The sequence below is a fragment of the Tetrao urogallus genome (assembly GCF_951394365.1).
Source record: "Tetrao urogallus genome assembly, chromosome: 5".
Lineage (NCBI taxonomy): Eukaryota > Metazoa > Chordata > Aves > Galliformes > Phasianidae > Tetrao > Tetrao urogallus.
The window spans coordinates 25412986-25427948 of record NC_136818.1 but is presented as its reverse complement, the minus strand read 5'-3'; the positions used below and the strand labels follow the sequence as shown (position 1 = coordinate 25427948).

At 38.6% G+C, this 14963-nt stretch overlaps 1 protein-coding gene across 3 annotated transcripts in view; it reads left to right on the top strand.

Annotated features, from left to right (window-relative positions):
- RALGPS2 (Ral GEF with PH domain and SH3 binding motif 2) overlaps positions 1-14963 on the top strand; it is a gene marked incomplete at both ends in the record, with an annotated part of 85276 nt that overhangs the window by 48833 nt on the left and 21480 nt on the right. For all 3 annotated transcript variants that reach the window (XM_079535994.1, XM_079535993.1, XM_079535992.1), the window contains 5 exons: positions 6539-6676; positions 7598-7688; positions 10035-10102; positions 10441-10576; positions 11455-11606. In XM_079535994.1, coding sequence (XP_079392120.1) covers positions 6539-6676; positions 7598-7688; positions 10035-10102; positions 10441-10576; positions 11455-11606 — 585 coding nt within the window. The remainder of the gene's footprint in view (positions 1-6538; positions 6677-7597; positions 7689-10034; positions 10103-10440; positions 10577-11454; positions 11607-14963) is intronic.

The following is a 14963-nucleotide window of genomic DNA, read 5'->3' as shown; positions in this document are numbered from 1 at the left end:
ATACGTTTTTTCCCCTGAAGCACATAAAATGAATATTTGAAAAAAATAAAACATTTTGCAGTGCAAACCCCTATTTGACCAAGTAGTCTGTAGCAGCTTGCTTTCCACTATCTTTTAATCATTATGTTCATTTTGAACATTCATGCTTGTGTGTTTAATAAAGTTTGAAGTTCTTTGTCAACATGTGTGCTGTCGGACTATAAAATGAATGAAATAGTCTATGTAGCATAACCAAATGAAACAGCTGCACATCATTATGCACTAGAACTTTTAAGTAATTGAAACATCTTGTATTAAACTCACTCATTCTCATACGCAAAGGTGAGTTTCTTCTGAGAATCTACCTGGTAGGTAATGTGTACTTCCACAGAAAACTTGATGGTGGAAAAAATTAAACATTTTAAGATGTTGTTTGGGGTGCTAAAGCAACTTAATGCTGAGCTTGTCATGCAAGAGCTGGTTCTGCGTAACATATTTCCCTGGAGCTTTTATCATCTTAGAAGGAAATGAAAGCACTGTTTCAAAAAGTTCCTGATGGTCTGGGCAAGCAGCTTAAAAAAATAAATAAATAAATAAAATAAAAAAACAAGCTGCTTATCCAAAATATCCCAGAGCGATAGCCTAATATGAAAGACTTTAAAATGACTAATACTGGAGATGGGAAATGGTTTAGGAGTACTTTGTTTTAACTATCTGCGCTGCAACCCTTGTTCTTTATCGAGCTGCTACAAGTGTAATGTTCAGCAGGATGTAGAATTTGGAGACCCACAGCAGGAATTAGGAAATCTGTTCTTTCAGAGCTGATGAAAATCACCTCTCCCTGGGCAGTGTAGGTTGTGATGACTGACTGTAATGGAAATGCTGCAGGTAAACGTGAATATAGGCTTCCCTTTGTATGGAAAGCACGGTGTCAGCATCTATCTTTACCCAGAATATTTATCAAAAGGATTTGGTCGGATGATAAATACTAACCAGGGCCTTTTATATAAGCCTCCATTTATAAACACCTACAACAGGAAGTTGTACGTGTTTATAAAAAACAGCTGGGTTTTTTGTTTGTTTTTGAGCAAGTAAATGATATGGTGAGAGTAATGTTCCTATGAGAATGATTAAATCTGAAAGCTTTATTGCTGATATTTCTCATAGACGTACATTTTCTCTTAAACATCCTCCTAAGCAGTTAAAATTATTAAAGCCATCTATATTCCCCTACCCCCACACAGATAAGCACAGTGTTTTTAGCTCAAGGCTGTGTCCGTAGCATTAGAAGTTATACTGCTGTGGGGAAAACACTGCAGGGAAAAAAAGTTCACATGGATTCCTGATGCATCTGTGTACATCTGTAAATTACTTTCCCCTGTATAAACAAGTGCTTTTCCAGTAAGTGTTCGGTGGAATAACAGGATTGCTTTCAATTGTTTTGACTGGAGTCCAGAAATAATAAGTTCTTGGGTTTTGTTTGTCGGATAGATGATGAATTGACTGGCAGAATTCTACTTCTGAGCTTAACAGGAGTCTGATTCCTTTTAGGAAAGGCAATAAAAATATTCAGGTATTTTTTTGAAGTACTCACTATAAATCTATCACTTCAAGAAATGATAGGTTCTTAGAAATTCCCTGCAGGAGAGATTTGTAGACCATGTCATACTACATATTCTGAAAACCAGCAACAAGTGTGTGTTTTACTGCAACTTAATGAGGATTCGTTTACATTTGTTTGCACCCGTGGTGTTTTGATGGAGCATCTTAAGAAGCAGCCCCAGTAGACTGGTGCATTCTGTTGTGTTATTTGGGGGCCTCCAGGAGTCTAAAGCTGTCAGGCATCTAGCAATTGTTTGCTCTGGGAAGTTCTGCTTCATTCATCGCTGTGTAAATTTCAAGGACCAGACTAATAGGACATGTTATGAGCAGCCAATTAAGCCCAGTAAAACAATAATTAAAACCTGATAATAGCCTGCAGTTACTGGCAGAAGTTTACATGGCATGTTTTTCCATCACATTTCAAATCGTTCTTGTGGCAACACCGTAATATTAATAGCCCATTATTTGTTTAAAATAAGCTTTTCAAAACTTGAACTCCAAAGCTGGAAGACAGCAAAGGAGCAGGAGTTAAAACCTCGCATGTAACCATTTTACTGCTGTAAAATTATTGACTCAGCTGTTTTCATTTGGGAAAGATTTAGGAATTGTTCTAAGCAGTGTAAATCAAAAGCTTGGGGAGTAATGAATGGATGACCAAAGCATGTAATGTAGGCTTCAGATGGGTTTTTGTTGTTGCTGTTGTGACTTAAGTTGTTCCTGTTAGCATGTAGGAAGCACAAAAGGATAGTTCAAAAAAAAAAAAGAAAAAAAGAAAAAAAAAGAAAGGCTCAAGAACTTGGAAAGGCTCCATCTTTCTGTTTGTCAAGGTTGCCTCAGACTTCTTCATTCCATAGCTACTAAATTTTCATTATGTTTGCTGCTGTAACTCTTCTTTCAGAGTTCACCCTTCGCCCTCTTGCTGTGCCGGACGTTTCTGAGGGCTTGTTAATGTGAATGTGAAACTTAAAATTCTTTTCTATTGTTCTGGATTATTTGCCATATTCTCATTTCAAAGTCAGCATAAAGGAAGGCAAAAGTAGCAACTTGTTTTAACAACTTCTTTGTTTATTTCTCCCTGTACTTTTGTTTTCTGTTTGTAAAGCAGCGTTCTTGTTTTAATCGCTGCTTTGTAACTTCATCTTTCCCCCTCCCACCCCCTCAAGAGCTGTAACAAACCCCTCTGTTTTCCAAGACAAACTGTTGCCTTGTCAGTTGCGTTTCATTTTTACGAAACTGTTTGAAAACAAGCTGCTGCTACATTCCAATACCCTTAATTTTCTTTTCCCGCTTTACACACTCTGTAGAAGGAAGAGCCTAGTGCCCATTACAGCAATTCCTTTGGATTTTCGGCTCCACGACTGCAGTGCTGCAAACTTAATTTTGTTCAGAACCAGTGAATGACTCTGGTTTCTTGACCGGTCGTACAAATCGTGCTGCTTCCACTACTCAGAAGCAGCGTAAATAAAGCTGTAGTTGGAAAGGCACACAATGATTGTACTTAGAGATGTGCATTGGTTTACTTAGGATTTCTTACAGTAGTTTTATTGAGGTATCCATTTTCTAGTAATGCTAGGTCTGAGCTGTAACACTGGGCGAAATCCAGCTCCCTGAGGTCGATGGCAATTTTGGCTTTTGCTTTCTGGTAGGATCTGATTTTCACATGAATCCTTTCACAATATCCAATTGTATGCGTAACAAAGAATCTGGTAGTACTGATTTCTCAGTAACTTTCAATAACATAAAACTTACAGGAGATTTACAGCAGAGCAACTGAAACTTGTTCATCCTTGCAACTGGAATGAGTTAGTCCCTGCTCTTAGGCAGAGTGCTTTTTAATTCCTTCCAAGTTTCTACCAAACGCCACGAAAACGAGGTCTGTATTTTACTTGTCAAACTGCTCTCAGGCTGAGAGAGGTTCGTTTGTTCATAATTGCCTGTGGATGATGGATGCATGCAGAATTTGCATATAGCTCAAAATTAGACTTGCAAGAAAGAATAATGTGAAAACTTACCAAGAGAAAAGAATGTTGCAGCTGGTTTGCTTCTGTCGTAGGTGGACGATCCGGAGGCCAAGTTGCCTTTTCTTTCTGTGTTTTCTAATGTTGCAGATTGTTAAGCTGCAGTTGTCGTTGAAAACTGCTTTTGTCTTTCTCTGTTAGCTCCAGGCTGCGCTGGGGAGTTGGGTTTCTCCATGCGATAAGCAAACTACTTAAATCATTTAAATATAATTGAAGAAAAAGTTCCAGTATGTTTTATTCCGAAGGGAGGGAAAAAAAGCAATGTGTTTTTTTTTTGTTTTTTTTTGTTTTTTTTTTTGAAGCTGCGGTGTTGTACTCTCCCATGCAGAAGTGCACTAACCAGCTACAGCTGACCCAGATTCCATATACATCACATTTGGACAGTTTTTTTTAAACAAACACACCAGCCTCAGCCGTTCAGCCCACCTATGATGTCACCGCCAACACGAAGAGCAGCAGAAACTCCTCCTTCGGATTTCCTATCCATACCCTCCAGAAAAGCGGGGGCAGGGAGGCCGAGGAGTCAGGAACAAGGAAAGATTGTTTGCCAGCTGAGGGGAGGGTACCATATGGCAACAGACTGTGCAAGAGTTCAGCAGGCAATTACAAATCAAACATTTTTACTACGCTGCCTAAAGATGCCTTTCAAGTTGTTACAGTGCTGGGCTTCATTTAGAAGAAAGATTCTTTCAGGCTGATAAAACTCCATTTGTGTTGCTGGGAATAAAAGGGGCAGCCTGGCTGGATACAACAGGGAAAAATGAACCATTTATAGTCAAGAAGAATGTTAATAGAATGTCACATTCAATTCCTGACGTTCCCTTAATAAGAAACAGTTGCAGTTGGTAAATGCGTGAAGGCTCTGATGCATGTGGGAGATATTAGAGCTGGCTGTGATAGTTTGGAGTTGATATCAGAGTGTTTGATAAAATCTGATTAGGGTTAGAAGTAGAAAAAAAGAACGCAGCCAGTGAGGAATGCAGGATGCAGCTCTGTGGAGTAAGGCAGCAGTTCAGTGCATTGGTTTTACTGTCATCGATTTCTTCACAGAAGACAAACCAGTTACACTGGAAAGAATGACCTTCATACAATTTCAGGACTGTTCTAGGCTTTGTAAAAATGCGCCAAATAATTTTAGAGAGCAGCTCTCTACAGGAAAGCTCTTGATGGAGATAAAAGAAAAATCCATGCTGAATTGCTTAAGTCATTCAGAAAGAGAATTGTGCAACTGGCTTCTAAGCTTGTGCGTGATACTGCAGGTGCTTCTTCAAGGGGATTTCTTTAATTATAATTAGTAGGCATGATTGATTTTTATTTTTTCTACAGAAGATTGAGTAGGTTTGGGCTTTTTAAGGCCTGCTTGGACATTGCTTAACAAAGCTGAGCTCAGGGGTAGGTTCATGCAGTCAGGATAAGATCGCAATGTAAATGTGAATATCTGATCTTTCAGATTTTTTTTTTTTTTTTTTTTTAATAAGCTGATTTTAGCAGAATGGAAAACAGAGAATTTTAGTATTAGATCAGGTCATGTGTAATACCTTTTAATTCACTTTTTTATATGTCACCTTTCAACCACAGGTATTTTAATTTGTTTCTGTGTGTGTGCGCACACGCGCATGTATGTGTTGATTTTGGAGTGATGCCCAGAGTTTCCCAGCTCGCATTTGAGGGCTGTACTGGTTGGGTGCTATACAAACACGACTGCTGTTCTAGTGAGATTGTATTAACAGCCTTCCACCTGTAAAGCCACGCTTTTTGTTATGATTCTGGTTATACAAGTCTGAGCATGAAGCAAAATATACTTTTAAAAATTCCCTATGACTGAAACAAGTTTCTCCAATAATATTTTCAAGTTTAGATATTTTTATAGTCATGTAGGATCTCTATATTGTGAAAGATGTAGAAGCGCAATTGCTTTTTAATGGCAGGATTAGTTGGTCAGGGTGTTTCATTTAATTGGGCTGAGAAAGGTAAGGCTTTAGGTGAAATTCTAGAGATGGAGAATGAAAACAAGCAAAATGAGCAGTGTATCAGTAACAGGAACTCACACAGAGGAGGACTCGCCCCTTGTGCATAATCAAAGGACGAAAGAATGGTGAAATTACGATGCTGGTGAGGAAGAAAAAAGACATAAGACCTGAAGACCTAAGAATAAGGTTGGGTCTTAGCAGTTATGGTGAATATAAACTTCACAATTCATACTGTGTTTTAATGCATGCACTTCTTGCCTAGTTAACTTTTCCCATATTACAAGTTGAGTGTGAGTTTTCATTCCGGTTGAGGAGTTGTAGATGAGATCTTTTTTTCTTCTGTTGCTTTTTTTGTGGAGGAATTTTGGAGGAATTAAGTAGTAGACTCCGTAAAAACCTTAGTCAACTTGATCAGGTATTTTAGCATTATGTGATTACTTCATAATTATCAAGGGGAATTTCTTGCTGGTAGCGTGGCAGAAGAATAGGTGCATGAGTAGCTGTGTGTAATCTCAGATAGCTCTTGTAATTACTTCAAAATTTAGAAGGATGCTGTCAGTGTTCAAGGCAGCTAGTGCATGCCTGGCACAGTGCAGGAGGAAAAAAGGATCCTTTCTGTCCCACTGAGACTTTCTGTGCCAGAAAACCATGTGCCTGTACCCATGGCATCTACAAATACAGCTGAGCTAGGGGTACCAAAACTAAGGACTAAGTCATGGAGCGGAACTTAGATTCAATCCCAGACAGAGGAGGTATGGTGATGTGTCTTCTCGGAAGTCCAGGCATTCTTACTGTTTTACTTTGAGGTCTGAAGGCTCTCGTAGATCTTGACAAAGGTCTCGGGCATATCCAAAATAACCTACTGAGGTAATTTGTCGATGAAAGCAAGAAATTCTTTGAAATATTCTTTGCAATTTTTTCTGGTAAATGTGAGACACTAAGGAAATCTTCCATTCTAATCTTGCTCAGGTATTTATCTGTCAGACTTGACGTACATTGATTCTGCATACCCATCAACGGGGAGCATTCTGGAAAGTGAGCAAAGAACAAACTTAATGAACAACATCCTACGAATTATCTCAGACTTACAACAGTCCTGTGAATATGGTAAGCTAGCACGTGAATACTGTGGTGTTAAAGAGCAACCTCAAAAGCTTTGATATTTCTCTTCTGTAATACTATGCAAGCAAGGCGTAACCCTTTCGTATGCCATCATCTTTCTGCCTTGCCCTCTCAGTTCAAAAGTGTAAAAGTTTATTTTGATGTTCTTAGTTATGATAGAGCATCAGCATGGAATGAAAGAGTAAAGTTCCCTTTTCCTTAAGTCGCACACACGTTTGCAGTACGTACGTTCTAGAGAAAAATGTGGAATACATTGCATTTAACAGTAGTTTTGCTGGTACATGCAGTATAACTTACATCTCTGTGTTCCATAACTTTATGATGATTTCTAAAAATATTAAGATTGCTTTTGGAGTATTTCTTTTACTGGAGATAATAAAAATGTGTACAGCTTGCCTTTTGGATATTTACAGTGCTGTTCGTGCATCAGATAAAGTATTGTTTCTTCAAAGGTGGTCTCCCTCACAGTCCCTCTCTTCAATTTCTAGTGAAGTTGTAAAGCTGCATTTGGGATGGTGGAATGTGATATTAGCAGAGGATTGTGGCTCCACTGAAAGCTCAATATAATGAGAATGTGGTCTGTGAAGGAGCCCTCAGATAGAGTCCTACAGGTTTGAAACTTCAGTTTGGCCAGGGGTTCTCTCCCACATCTCACTTCCCATAATCTGATAAGCAGAGCAGCTCAAAGCGCTCTACAGGGAAACATACTTGGTTTATGTAAGTGGAGAATGTAAACTCAGTGCATGAGAATTTGGAGGACTACAGAATTCAGGAGCAATAGAAACTGTAGTTTGTACCTCTGTCTCACATTAAAAGGTAAGTGATCTGATTCTGTTTAAATACTTTCTGGAAAAGAACTTTGCTTACTGAATGGTATGGTGATAATGAAAGTCATCTGTTCTCCAGATATTCCTCTGTTGCCTCACGTCCAGAAATATCTAAACTCGGTTCAGTACATAGAAGAACTACAAAAGTTTGTAGAAGATGACAATTATAAGTAAGTATGAAATGCTGTAACTGACTGTAATTCATGACAAAAGAACTTCAGAACATAAAGCCTGTCATTTGTAAAATTCTGCTTACAGCAGGCAATTGCTTCCAGAGCATCTGTTGCAAGTTGTGAGGTTACAGCAAGGTCCTCTGGTAAGATAGGATAACAGCATGCTGGATGGCATGGTTTCTTCCTTTTCTGTCTGACTGTAATTAATCTACAGTCCTCTAAGTGTTTGTTAATGAAGAGCCCATCCCAGTGGCTCACACCTAATGCTCTGTCATGGGGTTCATCTTACTGGCTGAGCAGAATGCAGATATACTTTGTTCTGATGAAAAATGACGCACTGATCTATGCATCCCGGTCCCAAGTTCTTACTGAAGGCTTTCACTTTTATAAATCCCCATTTTTTATTTTTATCCTTGGGTTAGGTTACACAGTGCGAAATGTAAACACTTGATTTTTGAGAATCGAGACATTGTGCATCTGACTGCCCCTCCCAAAAAGTGTGCCACCTTAGACAGAGGCGTCCAATTTCTTAATGAAAAGATTATTACTGTATTAAGTGATTTGGCATCCAGCAAAAACTAGGGGTTGGAAATCTCTGGCAAGAAACAGGAACAAGCCCCGAGGATAGGAAGCGACCTGCAGCAGATCTGTTACATATGAAGAAGGTTTCTGTTTGCTACTGGCTGATCTGCTTGAGGAGGTTCCCCACCCATTCCCATCCTGCCTGCCCAGGAAGTTTGTCACCTTAGTTGTGCTGAATCAGTTGCTTGTGTAGCTGCATTCTAATGGTGGGAGTGGGCATGCTTGCTAAAGGGACAGATTATCTTTTCTAAAATAACAATTTGTTAAATGGTAAACTGTTTATAGGTCTAATGTGGATTTATTGAAAGGCAGTAAGTAGGGACCCTTACATTTATGTCAAAGGATGGTTGGCAGGAGTTTAACCACCTAACTTCCTTTCATGTGTATAATCCTGTAAGATTTGTGAGTTGTTCTTTGGAGCACGCTATGTGCATTTCTGTGCAAGTATCTAGCCTTATTTTTTTTCACCAAAATATTCTATAGCCTGATTTAGGAAGTGTTTCTTACTTATCACTGAATAAAGCTTTGTGGTCAAGCACTGCAATTTAAAACAAACCCTCAAGTTGAACTGCAGTGTCTGATTCTTAGTGGCAGATTCTTTTCATGAATTCAGGTTCTACCTTCCTTCTTCCTTAGGCAGGAATATGTACTGAAGGGAATTTTATTGCTGAAGGAGCTACAGCCTGTTCACCCTGTACAACTCAAATTTTGATAGCAGGGAGACTGAGACAATTGAAAGTAGTACAGAAACATGACTGTTGTTCAGAAGGTCTGAGTAGATGTTTTACCTGTGGGCCATGTACATCTCTAGTCTAAATGTTTTCTGTGTGAGAGGAGTGTATTTTGAAGAGCCATTGTTACTCTAAGTAACTGTTTTACTTCTTATCTCCTAAAGTGTCTGGAAAAGGCTGAAACTGAAGAACAGTCATTGTGACTTGAGCCCACATTTTTTCTTGCTGAAGGATTTTATTTAAGAAAGTTGAACTTGTAATCAATCATTGCTGAGCAGTCTGGTGATGGGAGGGAAAGGAACTGTCAAACTTCAAACATAACTCTCCCTAAAAATAAATAGATGCTTTTCCATGCTTACTAATTTCAAAGATTATAGTTCTGCAAATTGTGCAAACGAGATGTTAGATATTTATAGAGTCTGCCTCCTTTACAGTGCTATTGAAAATAGCATTTAAAAATGCCTGCTGTAGAAAAAGCTTGAATTATCGATGCAACCAAGTTGATAATATATTTTATGAAAAGCCAAAGAAGGATTTTGGCCTCTGTAGCAGTAAAGACAAGTTAGCCCACTTCATAGCAAAAACAAAATCTTGAGGGTACAGTGAATATAAATATTTGTTCCCAGGCAGGGAGAATTACTCAGGTTGGAAAAGACTTTAAAGATCATCAGTAGAAGTTGCAGTGCTTTGCTGTAGTGTAAGTTTTGCTATTGGTTTAAGTCCTCCTTCAACATAGTACTGCTTGTTCTGGTCTGCATGAGTCAAAGTGATGGGTTCATTTACTATATTATGCCTTGACATGTTGTGTTCTAAGCCTAGAGCCCTGCTGCAGTCATTTTTCCACATGAAAGAAAAAAAATGTTTGGATATAACGTATGCTAAACACAGCTGCAAGATGTATGCTGACATCATATTGTTTCTTGCAATGACAAAACCAAGAAACGTTCAATTGTAAACTTACATATGTATCAAAACTCTTCCTTTTGCACACCTCTATTTCCTGCTAATTTTTAGTTCTCCTTTGGTGCAGACTTTCGTTAAAGATAGAACCAGGTACCAGCACCCCCCACTCTGCTGCTTCCAGAGAAGATTTAGTAGGTAAGTGCTCAGTACCTGTGAAAAGACTTCGTGCTGCCAAATTCATTATTTTTGAGTTGTGATTGTGTAGCCAATTTACTTTAGGCTAATAAAGAAGCATGATGTCTAAACACTGTACATTGGTAATGAAAATTCTGAATTGATCTGTAAAGAGAGAGGTTTTTTTAAGAAGCTGTGTCAGTTAAATATCAGTAGGAGTACGTCATTAAATTTTGTTATGGGGCACCTCTTGCTAGTTGAGTTTAGAAAGGTCTTTGCAGCTTATCCACAGTTTTCTTAGAAGTATCCCTGATAATAATTCTAATATTACTTGGAAGTAATGTTGTCTTTGTTCCCAGCTTCTGAAGTTGGAGCATCGCCACAAAGTGGACGGAAAAATGTTGCAGCTGAAGGAGCCTTGCTGCCGCCAACACCCCCTTCACCTCGGAACTTGATTCCGCATGGGCATAGGAAGTGTCACAGCCTGGGATACAAGTCAGCATTTTATTTAACCTGAAAATCCTGAGCCTTCTGATGTATTATCTTTCAATATAAAGGCTTTGTTTTAAAATGCTGTGGTTTGTACACAGTATTTCACTTGCAGATCAGTTCGTGCCTAGAGCTCAAATTCAAAACGGTAGTGCTAGTGTCACAGCCGATAATTAGTTAAACTAGGAAGCCTGAGTGTCTGCTAGAATAATAGCTAGTAAATTAGTAAAAATAGTTTTTTCTAACTGACAGAACTGCCATTTAATGAAATGCCATTGAGTTGATCTTATTTCAGTTCTAATTTTAAAAAGTAATTCTCATTTCTATTCTTGTAGTGACAGAGCTCCTTTGTAGACTTTTATGACTTTGCATATTGGTGGTATGAGTTTCTTGTATCTATCTAGTTGTGCATCTGATATTTTGATAATTACCTCGCTTCCCTTCTCATTTTTTCAAGATGCAAGAAGGTAACTTGTCTGTAATTCATCTTTAACCTTCTTATTCTATAAGTTTAGTTGCTAGATGCTCATATGAGGCTAGAATGAAATTCTAAAGTTTAATCATGTTAGTGTTACATAATATCGTAAGGCATTATTGTCTTAAAAATAATTCAAGGCCTTCTAATTTTCTCTTGGCTCAAAGAGCACTGTGTAGTTTTGACACTAGCAGTTCCTTCAGGTAGTAGTGTTTGTGCCCTGTCGCTTATGTAGTGGTGCAGCTCCCTATGCCACTCGTCTAAATGCCTGTTTGCAACAATTTATCACTTGCACCATGTTTTTTGTTAGGCTTTTGGAGCACGTTGGGTGTTATCCTTCAGCATGTTAAAGCAGCGTCTTTTGAAATATATCAGAGATGATGTAAGTTTTCTTTTTATTTTTTCCTAGTTTCATACACAAGATGAATACAGCTGAATTCAAAAGCGCAACATTCCCTAACGCAGGACCAAGGCACCTGCTGGACGACAGCGTCATGGAGCCTCACGTCCCATCGAGAGGGCAGGCAGAAAGCTCCACCCTTTCTAGTGGAATTTCAATAGGTGGGAACTGTAAGCATACTTGTGCAGTAAATGGTCTTCCAGTAAGGATTTTAGCATGGACATTATGTGCAGTGGTTCTATTCTAAAATACTAATTCTACTTTAGAGCAGACTTGAGAAATGTAGGTGTGGAAAGGTAGTATAAATTGTACAGCATAAACCACAGGGTAACAAATTATTAAAAAGTGGGCCATTATTTTTATAGCCTCTTAAATGATACTCCCCTCATTACCTCTCTCCTACCTCGTGGAGTGGAGAGAAGTACAGAACACCTTTTCATAGTTTTTTCTCTCTTCCAGCTCCCCCCCCCCCCCCAAGTTGCTCTAAATTAAAATGGTCTCAGAGTATGTATTTGAAATGCCTTATAAAACTGACAGTGAGAACTGTAAGTTGCTGACAGTCTTTAGAAGCATAATTGATAACTGCCTTTAGATCTTGGCAGGAGCAGATAGCAATTTAACCTTCAGGTACTTCAAAATGTCAGAATAGACTTCATTTTGATAAATTATTTATCTTCAGATATTTAAGGTATCCTTTTTGCTTCCTGAGTTTCTGGTGGGCCATAAGTTGCTCTTTTTTCCTGTTTGCCCTCAGGAACATAAAGGGAGGGGAGGAGAAGGCAAGTGCTTCTCAGATCTACCTGACTGCAGCCAGAGTTGAGAAATTAAACTTCTGCCACAGTACCTTTTCTTGAAATAATTTGTTTGGTAGGGTGTTTCAGTTTTTTTACACAGTTATGGTAACATAGGATTTTTGTAGTGATATATCTTTACTTGGATGATGTAACTGTAGAAAGCACCTCTGCTTTTTCTCCCCCAGCAAGAGAAACAAGGTCATCTATTTTCAAATTATAGTTTTCAGGAATTGCTCTTGTGTTTTACTGAGAAGAAAGCCATAATTTGAGCAAACACCAGATTTTTCTTGTGAAAAAATCAAATACCTGGGGGCGGTGATTTTTAAAATTATGTTAATAAGAGAATCCGTGGGACTAGCTTAAATCAGAGTAGACAGCTTCCACTATTAAATGTGTACTGTTTGACAGTTGTCTGTAGATTGCCTGCTCTGGCAAAAGTTGCCATAATCATCCAGCAGGAACGGTGGTGCTTTTAAGCTCACATTCACACAGCTCACATTCTCTGGGATTGCACCATACAGGAGATCAAAGCTCCTCATGCAGTTTACTGTCATCCTAGAAACTTCTCAGCATTATGCAGGGTTTAGGGAGGAAATACGACTTTGAGATGTAGCATTGTCATTTTCTTAGTGTCGTTGATTTGAATCCTTAATGTGGTTTAGCTGTTTACTTTTGATGTTTTCAGTCTAAATAATACAATAAACTTCTACAGATGATCCTTTTCTCAGGCTAGATTATTCTTTTGCTTTCTTTAGAGTTGAGCAGGAAAGGTTTGCCAGAGTTGACAGGCAGTTTTTCACATGGTATAATTTGGAACCTGTCACCATCTAGATGTTCTGGGGAACACAGGGATTTCCTATTTGGTCTAATCTGTGGATCTTACAACTTTTTGTATTGCTTAGATCAACCGTCAACTGTCAACTTGATAAGTCACTCTTACAAGCTGGAATAAATTGCCCCCTTTAGAAGACTTTTAAAATCTCTTGTAAAACATCAGCCTTAAGTGTTCTGCAGAAGATCACCATTTCTGGTTAGAGCTTCACCTCTTCAATTCTCTTCCACCTCCAATCTCCCTTTGTTCAGATACTTCAGGTTTTTATCAGTCTTTGACAGAGTCCAGCATCATCAGTGCTTTTGCTACCTCTTGATTATAAAAATTTCTATGATGCAAAAGACAGATAGATAAATACATAAAAGAAAATAGAAATGCGTATATAGAGTAAATTATATAGAAGCTTGCAGTATTTATTAATGGAGAATTCTTGGAACTCTTAGTTGTCTGGCATTCTGTACTGCTGCCTCAACAGTATTTAAAGAAGTTGATTGAAGCTGCTTAAGTTCCTCCATCAGGTTTGAAGTGTTCTGTTTGCTCAGTACTTGGAAGTTGTACAGTCACTGCAGCAGAGGTGGTTTAGCAGGTTCTACACAACTTCGAAAGATGGACAAGAAAACTTCTGAAGGTATGCACTGAAAAGAGTGTTATTCTTCTCTCTGCACATAAATGTGGATTTAAGCCTGTTGCTCTGGGAACAGGACTGCCTTTTCTTAGATAAAAGCCCGTGCAGGACTGAAGTTTTTGGACGAATGATTCCTCTTCAAAATGTGGCTGTTGTTTCTGATACGCCAGCAGTTTGAATGTGGCCTTAGTGATGACTGCCACTCCACTATACATTAAATCACTCTTTTGTTTTGAGGCTCAGAGCTGTTTGAACTTTTCATTTTGCAAATCATAAAATCTTTTTAGCATTTTGTCCTGATAATTTTAAAAAATCATACATGTCCACTTAATAACAAAAAAAACACACGTCTTCACAGGCAAGCACGCGCGTGTGTAGGTTGAAATGTTATCAGCAATCTCTCCATTTTACTTGCCAAGTGGCACAGTAATGTAGTATGTAATGCAGTATGTGTGGGTTTTGTTTTGACTGAGCATATGTGGCAGACATGGGGAAGAGCTGGCACTGCCCTGTGCCCTCCCCTGCACAGTGTTCCTATGCGGTCTGTGCTACACACAATCATCTCATGAAAAATATCACTAAAAATCACATAATGATGTTTAAGTTCATGATCATGTGGGGCCACGTGTGGCCTGCAGGTTGAACATGCCTGATTGAAATCATTGGAGCATGCAAATTTCTTTTTTGTCAGACCTTGTGCTGGTTGCCTTTTCTGCTGATTAACAACTGTCGTCCTTTTGCAGTTCAGAAAAGCAATTTTTAAACAAAGATTCTCCAGTGTACTGCTTCTTCATATACTTAAGGACTCTTCCATTTGTATTTGGCCAGTTATCTATGATAGAAGCTTTCACTCAGTAATCAGGAGATCAGCAGCAGTATCGTCATTGTAGAGTAACGTAGCCAGATGTGCAGCTGGTTCTGTTGCGATTTCATCTGAACAAGACCAGCAGTGCTGCAGATATTCTAAGCAGAAGAAACACTAGAGCAGGCATGCTCAATATGAAGTTGGAAATGTTTACATGAATTCAGAAATGTTAACAACAGAGATTTGTCTCATCTGAGGTTTAGACATTCATGTTTTCAACAGCTGCATTTGAGCTAGTCATCTGGAGCTTTTTATAATCACGTGGAGAGATGGTATCTTCAAGGGTGTGATTCATCTCATTCTCAAGGGGGCAGCTAAAAAAAGCTTGTATGACTCTTGTCCTTAAAATACTTCAGTTCTTTGGATTTCTTTGGATCACAGAATCACAGAATTGTAGGGGTT